General features: G+C 39.0%; 2 protein-coding genes across 4 annotated transcripts; one reads left to right on the top strand and one right to left on the bottom strand.

The window, feature by feature from the left end:
* On the bottom strand, positions 1 to 889 carry LOC113576757 (claudin-23-like). The gene has a single exon (XM_027009044.2). The coding sequence runs from the start codon at positions 814 to 816 to the stop codon at positions 1 to 3; it is 816 nt and encodes a 271-aa protein (XP_026864845.2). The 5' UTR covers positions 817 to 889.
* A 947-nt stretch (positions 890 to 1,836) lies between these two features.
* Positions 1,837 to 10,177, top strand: parm1 (prostate androgen-regulated mucin-like protein 1). 3 transcript variants are annotated; one of them, XM_035535681.1, is made up of 5 exons: positions 1,837 to 1,961; positions 8,080 to 8,189; positions 8,524 to 9,114; positions 9,391 to 9,466; positions 9,781 to 10,177. In XM_035535681.1, exons 2-5 carry the CDS (start codon positions 8,141 to 8,143, stop codon positions 9,860 to 9,862), a joined length of 798 nt encoding a protein of 265 aa, XP_035391574.1. In that variant the 5' UTR covers positions 1,837 to 1,961; positions 8,080 to 8,140; the 3' UTR covers positions 9,863 to 10,177. The 3 variants fall into 3 exon arrangements, with proteins under 3 accessions (XP_035391574.1, XP_035391575.1, XP_035391573.1); XM_035535682.1 differs by having other exon boundaries at positions 8,077 to 8,161; XM_035535680.1 differs by having other exon boundaries at positions 8,077 to 8,189.
* Positions 10,178 to 11,304: the final 1,127 nt, after the last annotated feature.

Genomic DNA, 11,304 nt, shown 5'->3' with positions numbered 1-11,304 from the left:
TTATAAATCTGCATCGTAGGGTCTTCCACTGTATGACGGATTGACCGTTCCTTTTCCGTGATGACCTTTCGCTCGTGGAAAGTCGAGGTCGTCGTCAAGTGTATTCCTGGAGTACGGGACACTCGAACTGCTAATCGAGCTGATGCTTCTTGGCACGTTCACTCTTGGATGTGGTGTCGGTCGCACCGGTCTGGTAGTGGTCCTTGGGGGTCTAGTTTGGGGGTACTCTCCGCGGTTTCGACCTCCGCAACATTTGCATATCCCAATGAATATGACAATACCCGCCAGGACCTCCATGATACCCCCAATGTAGCCTAAGACAATACAGTATCCCACTCGTATGTCCCGATTTTGGGGATTAATAAAGGTGGTAGACGTGTTGAGGTTGGGCAGTAAGTGAGTGTACCACGCGATGGGAATAATGGTCAAAACGCCCGAGCAGAAGATAAGAAGGCCGCCCATGCTAGCGAGCACCCACCGTGGTTTCTGGTTTGTCCAGCATCGCGCTGCAGGCGTTACAAATGCCAGTCCAAAAGCAGTCACAATCAACGAGGCCACCATCATACCCTGTGCAATCGGTATGATTTGGTTACTGAAATATACTGTGTCTGTGCTTCGTAGATTACAGTTGACTTGAGTTGATGTAGTGAAAGTGTTGCAAATATCCCAAATACCTTGGTTCACTACAGTATCTGAAGACTGTCCGGCAATATTGTTTAGAGTGCGCCAGTTGGTCGCTACAGTGCTCGTCAGGTCCAGGATCCATCCGCAAGGTGAAAAGACCAGTCCAAATATCAAAATACCCGGGGTCCGCATGTCAAGTCCGAAGATGATAAACAGAGAACGCCTACACTCACTTTCACGCACTTTAGCTCAAAGGTATCGTGCAAATTCTAAGATGTCAGACTGAAACCTGGGGTGGATCCGTGTTATAGCCAACCTTTATTGCTCCGGAACGATGGGTGTGGTGTAAAATGCAATACAAATCAGAACTGTTTTTCATCGCATGTTTTCCTAGTTTTCAAGAGAATCATTTACTTAATGTGTTTTAGTTATGTGATTGTAGAGGTAGGCTGAGGTCGTCTATATGGTTAATCTCTGTAAAATAAATAAGAAAAAATCTCGCTGTATATAAACAAATGCTCCAGCTCGCTCAACTATAGTACTGAATATGTCGGATATGATTTACATTGCTTGGAAATAAACGTATATTTCCTAAATTTGTTTCCTGTGCAACTTCCTATATGGAAAACATAATATCTTAGAATTACCAAGAAATTGTCTGACTTGTTAAAAATGGTCTGGATTTCTACACAAAAGATTATTGGCCCTTGAAGAAATAACTGTTCATGGTGAGCCTCCAAATAGTAATAAACAGGCTATAGGCCTATATCTATAGCCTTTCGTGTAACTGTGACATGGTAGTAGGTAGGCATGGTAGGCATGTCTAAACATTTAAATTCATATAAACAGCACCTCCTAAGACGAGTTCGACAGTATGACAGAACGCGTTTTTATGGTAGCATGGCTTATCAACGTAGACGTTCTCACGGCTTCTGTTGTATATGGTGTATTGACCAGGCCGTCCCCTGATACCCTTTGCTGGCTCTCGGGAAGATAACTCTTCCAAATGGAGGTTTGTGTCGCACAGAGTACATTTCTAGATTTTCTCCACTATTCAGCCTGCTACAACATCGACATATTCCCAAGAACATAACAAAACCGCCAGTAATTCCCAGGAGTCTCCCTACGTATCTCCCACGCGAATGTCGGGGGACGGAGATCTGATGTCATTACGGGTACATGTAAACCACGCAATGGGGAAGAGAACTCTAGCAGAAAACAAGAACACCGACCTGCTGATTACAATAAACGCGCCTGGTGAAAGACCACAAAGGTTCAATATCTGTTCCAGCTACATCAAAGAGGTTTATTCATTGACCAGTTATCATATCTCAAAGGTACTTTTTAAAAATACCGTTTTATACAATTTACTCGAGATAGTTTTGTAGCTAACGCTACAGTTTTCTCATCTGTTGTTTGTAACACTTGCAGCTGTATCGACTTTACAACAATTTAGCAAATTCTTGCATTTATGGGGGGTGCATATTAAAGTCACTAATCACTATTACATAACTAATGGTAGCTATGTTGATGTGTCGATAGCTAGAATTTAGAATTATTATTTTGAGGTTGCTAAGGTAGTGTGATAAAGTGAAAACGGAATAGGATTAAGTGAGCGATTGAGAGAAAGGCGCAAGCACAGAACCCGTGTAATTAAGGAGGTGGGGAACCCCGTTCGTTATGAGCGCGCGTATTTAAGTGCGACGAATTGAGCGGTATAAAGATGGCAGAGGCTAAAAGTGTGAGTGGATGGCGTTTGGAAAGCGTTCCAGTCGGCGCGAACAGACACGGGAAAATAGAAGTGTTGCAGCGGAGTAGGTTGCGTCCTGAATGAAAGGAGAGTCGTGGGAAAAGTTAAAAAAACCATTTTAAGTGGGTAAGCGCAATTTCGGTAAATATGTGGGGTTTTGTGTGCAGGGGGCTGAGTCACGTTTTTGTTCCCTCTACGTTTTGTATCTCGATAAGTTCGTTCCCGCTATGTGTTTTCCGATTCTGAGTTCTTTTGTGATGTAGTTTTATTAGGTGTGGTGTGGAAATGAGTTATCACAAACTGTACTGACGAAGTGATTTTTGCACATGTGATGGTAACAATGTTAAATGTTAGTGAAGCCCTTTTGTGCCTAAACTCAGAACCAGATTTTCCAACCAATGTGTTGAATTTTATGGTTTTAAAATTGTATTAATAAATTTGTATGCCCCGGTACGGGTGGTGCTGCTTTTTAAAAAAAAGGCCTAAGGTGGTACCTGTTAGAGTTAACTTAACATAACTTTGATTCTATACATGATTGTGTAGTCATCGACGTGTGTGTATGTGCGTGCATAGAAGCGCCCTATACTATTTCTTGTCAGCACAGTGTAGTTTAAGAAAGATAGCCAACGCTAGCTAACGTAACTTGGCTGTTAGCTGTCTAATGCGTCAGATTAAGAGGAAAAAACTCATACGTTTTAAAATGTCGCTAATTACTTTTGAGTGTGTGAGCGCAAGAACGGTGCTGTTCATTTTGCTAATTTAAGACAACTAGCAAGCAAAATAGCTTTGGCGTGCTTTTGCAGGTGGCAAATGAACTAACGCGAAAAAAAAGGATTTTACATTGGTTTGACGACGAAAAGAGGTGGTGGAGTCAAAGTCTGCCATCACTGATATTGTTGAGAGCTTGGCCTCTATTATTCCTGTAGAATAAGGTGACTTCTACTTGAGATTTAACGCGATAAAACGTCACTACAAAATTACCAGGCACTGTATTTTATTAAGCAGAAATTCTTTAAAGGTAGAATCTCCGCAGACCTAACCTAGTCATTGCCTTACCAGCTTGTTTAGGTACACAAGATTTTGATTAAGTGCAGCTCTCTCGCTCGCTCTCGCTCTCTCTCTCTCTCTCTCTCTCTCTCTCTCTCTCTCTCTCTCTCTCTCTCTCTCTCTCTCTCTCTCTCTCTCTCTCTCCTTCCTTCCTTCCTTTCTTCCTCTTGTCACACGTATTACATAATCACGTTTGCAGATATTTAGGCTGATTACATTTTTTATATCGGTTTTCTTTAGACTCCATGATTTACATTAGTCTTTACGTTTCACAAATATATTGTCACTACCAGCAAATGTGAATTTGGCATATGATTAATAAACAAGTTGATGTATTTGAAACAGTGCTGTTGCCAGTGTTCATGTACATAAATTTAGAATAAATATTACAAGTTGTGTAAATTCATTACTAAAGTATTAAAGTTGAGATATTGATTAGTTAATAGTGTTTTTTTAATTCTTAAGTGAAAGTAGCTGCTTTTGAATTGTGAATTTGAGTAATATGAACTTTTGACTTTAGCCTAATCTTTAATGATTAGTTGTAGTACCTACTTAAATTACTTGTAGAGTTTAATGATATATATGGTAATGTAAATATGTCATACTTAACACTTGTAGAGTTAGTGTATTTACATTTATCCTAAAAGAAAGTGCAATGTGACCCATGAATGCAAATTTATAATCATTTAACCTGTAATTTTATTAATCATTAATTTTATACTCATGTGGAAATTAATCCTTCAATAATTTTGTATATGGTCACAGCAAGAAAGCAAAAGTATGAGAAGAATGCCTGCATGGTGTCTCAACTACTGAGAGATACCAATCATTTCAGAAGACAAGTTTACATGCTGATTTTATCTACCAGAATGTCAGAATGAGGGCCTCCTGGTTGTTCCTACACACCAAGTGAACATTCATTGTCATTGGAAAAAAAAAACAATTTTTAAGTAATGCTAGCATGGCAGATGATTACTCATTTGTTTTGCTCAAGGTCTTTGGATTTGTATTTATGTATGGCAGATCTAAAATCTAGATCGAGATCTTGCTTGGCATGTACAAACAATGGCAGGGTAACGTCAATTAAATTCATTAATTTGTTTTATTATTACACAATAACAGAACTATTCCTTCTACTGAGTGTTAAAATGTTAGACTGTGGGGGCTGGGCATGGAATGAGACTGTACTTGATTTTTGCTGCCATTCCTTCAAAGGAATTGTGTGGCAGTTGTGGAGTCTGCTCATCAGATCACTGACTAGGTCAGCCAGAAGCAGTTTTTCTCGCATCCAGTTTCTGAGAATTTTGCATAAAACCTAGTGAAGTTGCTAAATCTGCCCTCTCGCTGTTAGCCTATACTAAATACAGTAGTCCTGTATATAATTCCACACACGCCTTCTACCAGAGGCTTTGGAGATTGAGGGTATCGTGCAGGCTTTTTGCTGGTCCTAGGACTGCATATACCCAGATCTGAATTATGTGCATTTTAGAATTTATACTGTAGCCTTGGAGCCAGATTGTGCTGTTCTCAATTTGTATCCTGTGTTTATCCTCACAAGATGACTGATATCTGCACATATTTGGGTTGTGGATCAGTCTCTATTCTTAAAACAGCTAGGGGGTTGAAATTAATTTATCCCACAGGTGCTAGGTTTTTACACAGATTGATGTCACTTTTGTTGAGTGGTCCACCATTCAAAAATATCTTGCTGTGGATTGATGCTGACCACTGATTAATTCCTAGGGAATAAATAATGCAGATGTAATAGTCTCTAACTGTACACTTAAATTTACCTACAAGTTAGGTGTTAATAAAGTTTGCGTACAACTACGCATGTTCCATGTCTACTTTTATTTTGGAAAGTTATAAATTGTGTGCACAATTAGGCAAGTTGTATTTTTTGAGGATTCATTTTATTATTGAACAACTACAGTGCTCTGTCAAGCCAAAATGTTTAAATCTCAAACCTGAATATTTAAGAAAGTGAAAGTGAGGTTTTGGCTTTTTTAGGGGAAAATCCATGTGCCTAATTATTGGCCAACTATTAGTGTGCAACTGAATGAAATGGAAATTCCCATCTTTTTTTTAATTTTCATCTGTTAGTGAGAATAATAAACAACTTAATTTAAAAATAAACATTTGTTTTTTGTTTAAATGTGACCAATATAGCCACACCTTTTTTTCAATGTCATAAGCCTTCCATTCATGAAATCTGTCAGTTTCTTAATCTGTTGATTCAACTTTTTGTGCAATAGCAACTACAGCCTCCCAGACACTGTTCAGAGAGCTGTACTGTTTTTCCTTCACCATAAGTCTCCCATTTAAGAAGGGCCCACAAGTTCTCAATCAGATTTAGGTCAGGTGAGGAAGGGGGCCATGTCATTATTCCTTCCTCTTCAAGGCCTTTATTGGCTAGCCACGCAGTGGAATACTTCGATACATGCGAAGGCATATTCTCCTGCATATAAATCATGGTCGTCTTGAAAGTTGCAGAACCTTTCCTGTACCACTGCCTGAAGAAAGTGTCTTCTAAAAACTGGCACTTGAATCTTATGATCTTGAACAAATAACTACAATTTAGCTACCTAACAAGAACGGTTCCTTAACCAATAACAGTCTAAAGAAGTTGGCTGCTCTTTTGTTTCCTTCACAGCAAGTGTCGTTGCCATAGTTATCGGATTCATTGCCCTTGTAGTTTTATTGGGGGGAGCATATCATTTCAAAATAAGGTAAGTTTGGGTGGATCTTTTAATAGAAAGTATTACATGATCTCTTCATTTTGCTGTACATGAATTCCAATTCTAGGGAAACATTTTAGCCCCTGTAAGGACATTTCTGAAAGATTAGATGTGATTGGGAAGATCAGGTTCATATTAGTCAGTTATTACCTTCTGTGAAATGTCTTATGGTAGTTTTGATTGCATTCCCCTAATTGCAGGTGGTACAATACCAACTCATGCCCTAATATAGGCACACCACAAGAAGAAAGGAGCTATAAAGTTATAGATTAACCACTGTTTTATGTGCTCTCTGCATATGACAGGCGCCCTTCCTATGGCCGTCTGCTGGATGACACGGAGTACAGATCAGGGGGCAATTTTCTCAATCCTGTGTTCGAGGGCTAGGTGCGTTCCGAATTCAGATGACTCTCCACTAGTGATCCTATTTCAGATGGATGGTTTTGGACTGCAGTGGCTACTGCTGTCATTATTCCTTCCTCTTCAAGGCCTTTATTGGCTAGCCACACAGTGGAATACTTCGATACATGCGAAGGCATATTCTCCTGCATATAAATCATGGTCATCTTGAAAGTTGCAGAACCTTTCCTGTACCACTGCCTGAAGAAAGTGTCTTCTAAAAACTGGCACTAGGTTAAGGAGTTGATTGAGTCCATCTTCAATCCAAAAAAGTCAAACTATCTTATCTTCAACAATACCAGCCCATAGCAGTCCACAAAGTGGAGCTCCATGCCCATTACTGATCCTGCCACGGGCCATCCATCTGGTCCTTCAACAATCACTCTCGTTTCATCAGTCCATAAAACCTCTGAAAAATCTGTCTTCAGACATTTCACCTTATGTGTCTTGTTCAGTGGTGGTCTCTGAGTACTGAACACCTTGTACTTCTGGGCACAATCTCTCTCCCTTTTTTCACCCATTTTGCCTGCGGGAAAAGAAGCTGCCTAATACTTGTGCACTCGTTGATAGTATGTTGATCTCCTTAGGCCACACCCTCCCTCATTACACAAATTCACGTCACCTGATATGCTTAAATCCAATAAGCATAAAATCTGTCTTCAGATATTTCTTGGCCCAATCTTGACATTTCACCTTATGTGTATTGTTCAGTGGTGGTCTGAGTATTGAACACCTTGTACTTCTGGGCACAATCTCTCTCCTTTTTTCACCCATTTTGCCTGCGGGAAAAGAAGCTGCCTAATGCTTGCTTGTGCACTCGTTGATATAGTATGTTGATCTCCTTAGGCCACACCCTCCCTCATTACACAAATTCACGTCACCTAATATGCTTAAATCCAATAAGCATTCAAGTTTATACAGCTTGTAGTTGGAAAATATGCATACAAATGATATGGACAAATACTCTCTTGCCTAATAATCTTGCACACAGTGTAGTAGTCCTACTTCTCTACTGATGGGGATGTATGAGTAAAAACAATACTGACAATGAAAACGTGTACCTTCCAGCGCGTAGGTCCTGGTTCATTTTAAAATTGAGTGTTACCTCCACCTCGTGGTGATAAGAGTAAAGTCAAACAAGCGCTCGACAATTTCGATAAAATAATCTTCTGGGTTTTGGGTCTTTTTAGTGTTGATAGATTTTTTTATTTTTTTTATTTTTTTTATTTTTATTTTTATTTTTTTTAAGGGTTAGGTTACTTAGTTTTATAGCGCACTGGTGATTTTAATCATCGACTGCCTCTGAACGTTTAAGACCGTCAATCATAAGATTAAGAACTTCATTAATTTAAAACTATATAAAAGCTTAGTACACAAAAATGTCAGAATGAGTCCTGAAAAATGTTTTTTAACAAGTCGTCGTATTTCGTAAAAGGCGTATCCTAGCGCGAAATCGGCCTATCAAAGTCACTTTAAACGAGAAATCTTTCCTCGTCACTGACAGTTTCATTTTTGCAGCAGCGTGGTGGAAGGCGAGCGCTGTGCAAATAACCGTGTCAGTACGTTTGCGAAGAAAAGGAAAATGACAGTTTCTCATCCAGCGGTGAGCTTCTCGTTTCTTCTGTTGGCAGGTAGTCTACATTTGTATAATTGTAAGAGCCAAAAAAAAGTCAGGTTTTTTTTTTTTACTACTAAAATTAATGGATGTGATTCAGAGCCTTTAGTCAGCCATTTAATACACAATGAGTTAGTTTTAAATAGGCCTTTCATTGACTTAGCGTATTTACGTTGACTGATGTATTTTATTTAATGTAGTGTCTTAAATGAATGTGACATCGTAAATGTGAAATGCAATCTAAAGATCTCATAGGTATTTATAGTTATCTACATGTAACATGAATAATTTATAAGTTATGTAACATGAATAATTACATGATGCTTGTCTAATAATCTATTTCTATTAAGGTTTGATGTTACGTAGATTTTGTCCTGCTTATTCCATTGACACGACAACGTTGCCATCAACAACAACAAAAACATCAACGCAAGATAACTTTACTAACAACTCGTCTACAATAACTGCACTGGTGACAACAAATCAATCTACAGCTTTCTCCACATCTGACTACAGGAACCAAACATTAGCGGCTGCATTAACTGTTACAAATTCCACTCCACATTTGAGGACAATCGTGCCAACGGTAGCAACCCCTGCAATTACCTTTACCAGTGCCATTTCCGCTCACAGTTCGCAGACTACGGAATATAACACCTTAAATAATGCAACCAATGGGACAGCTCTCGTCTCCAGCACGTCAACACCACAGTTAAGCACAAGGGTTAAAAACGCAACTAAGGAAATGGTCGTCAGCTTTTCATCAAGTTTTGATACTAAAAACAAAACATTTGCAACAAAACTTCAGGTGTCCTCAACAATTCTTGTGACAACAACTAAATTGGTGACACCATCATCAGCGGAAAAGCCATTTCCTATCACCGAAAACGACACACTTAAAAAGTCTGACAGCGATAACCTTCCTAAGGCCCTGAGCTCAGGTAATTCATGTTAACCTGCGTTGTTTATATTTCATATATACAGAATATTAATCCTGATTTCCTTAAAAAAAATAAAGGTATTTCAAACATAATGGCAAAATTGCTGAATAAAACTCCTAAAAGTCCCTAAAGTGTATTTATGGCAAAACCTAGAAATTTGTTTGACATAATGTTTGTGATCTTGAATAAATAACTACAATTTAGCTACCTAACAAGAACGGTTCTTTAACCAATAACAGTCTAAAGAAGTTGACTGCTCTTTTGTTTCCTTCACAGCAAGTGTCGTTGCCATAGTTATCGGATTCATTGCCCTTGTAGTTTTATTGGGGGGAGCATATCATTTCAAAATAAGGTAAGTATGGGTGGATCTTTTAATAGAAAGTATTACATGATCTCTTCATTTTGCTGTACATGAATTCCAATTCTAGGGAAACATTTTAGCCCCTGTAAGGACATTTCTGAAAGATTAGATGTGATTAGGAAGATCAGGTTCATATTAGTCAGTTATTACCTTCTGTGAAATGTCTTATGGTAGTTTTGATTGCATTCCCCTAATTGCAGGTGGTACAATACCAACTCATGCCCTAATATAGGCACACCACAAGAAGAAAGGAGCTATAAAGTTATAGATTAACCACTGTTTTATGTGCTCTCTGCATATGACAGGCGCCCTTCCTATGGCCGTCTGCTGGATGACACGGAGTACAGATCAGGGGGCAATTTCCTCAATCCTGTGTTCGAGGGCTAGGTGCTTTCCGAATTCAGATGACTCTCCACTAGTGATCCTATTTCAGATGGATGGTTTTGGACTGCAGTGGCTACTGCTGTGACCAATCAGACACTATCTATTTGATTTGACAAGTGCTGTCTGCTGCCTCATTGGTGAATATGTTAGACTGTAAGCTGTGTGTTTTCTTAGAAGTGAATAATTAGATTTTAAGTATCAAATAATCAAATCTTAAGTCAGTTGGAAAGTATTTAATATTAACTATGGTGATTGTGTAAATTTATGCATACTGACCAACATTAACTTGGTCGGTAATAAACGGGTAGTGCAGTTTCATTGGGGATGGTCAAGGCTGTTATTGGGGACTAAAATACACCACTAAGCAAGAGGAGAAGGAGGAGGCGTGACATCTGGCTGTCTGAGTCTGGGTTCGGTTCCAACAGTACTGTACAGTGATGTGACGGAACAGGTTTTTTTTTTTTTTTTGTTATTCATAATACCTACCGAACAGGATAATACTTCGGTTGCCACTTCTGCTTCCTGCTTGTGTTCAGGCTACAGCTTCAAAAATACACAAAAATGTCAACAGGTCCTTGCAAGAACTAGAAACTAAGTGAGATTTTATCATCTTGCATTATGATTAAACACTTCTCTTTGTACATGCAAAGATGCTTTGGTTGTTAACTGTTGTCTGCAGTACCTGCACAAATAAGTCAGGCATAATTACTATATTAAGCAGCTCTGTAGTATGAATAGCTGACAACCTGAAAGTGGTTAGGTAAGTAATGCCTTTCCTGTATGCACAACACAACTGTCATTTCCTTTTTGCCTGACATTTGAAGCTTGGTTTGGCCTGAAAATGAAGGGCTAATCCCTCATAGTTCAAACCCTCCACATATAAAGCATGTGTGTTTCCAATACATAACCCTTTGTAATGGATGTCAACTAGAGAAAAGTTTAAAACATTTTTGAACATTTGCCTGTCATATGGCTACGGCTTGTTCAGAGAACAGACATGCTCCACTAATTAGTGGGTGCTGAAGAGAGAGTGAGCCTAATAACTGTAATGATACATATGGCTGTTGTTCCTGTAACACTGGTGTTCCCCCTCTCTTCATCCAGTGGTGTGTGTGTGTGTGTGGAAAGGCAAAACATGAAAAGGACTGCAGTTATTTAAGGAAATAAAAGTGAAACGTGTGCAAGTTGACAGTACTATCGTAATACTGAAACACAGTTCCACAATGGTTCACTGAATCTTTAAGTTCAATACCAGTGCTAAACCAGGAGGTGTCAGCAGTTTCTTTTGGGAAAAAAAAACATTGAGTGAGTCTTTTTCTGTCTTCTCTGCTCAATCCCACTGTGATGTTTTATGTATGTAATACAAACCACAATGAGGAGGACCCTAATTAGAGATGGGTGGGACCAAGGGTGGAGCGATGCATGTCAGAAATGTTCAAAAGGGA

Source organism: Electrophorus electricus, chromosome 17 (assembly GCF_013358815.1).
Source record: "Electrophorus electricus isolate fEleEle1 chromosome 17, fEleEle1.pri, whole genome shotgun sequence".
Lineage (NCBI taxonomy): Eukaryota > Metazoa > Chordata > Actinopteri > Gymnotiformes > Gymnotidae > Electrophorus > Electrophorus electricus.
Note: the sequence above shows the minus strand (reverse complement) of the source record. Positions and strands in the feature narration are given on the sequence as shown.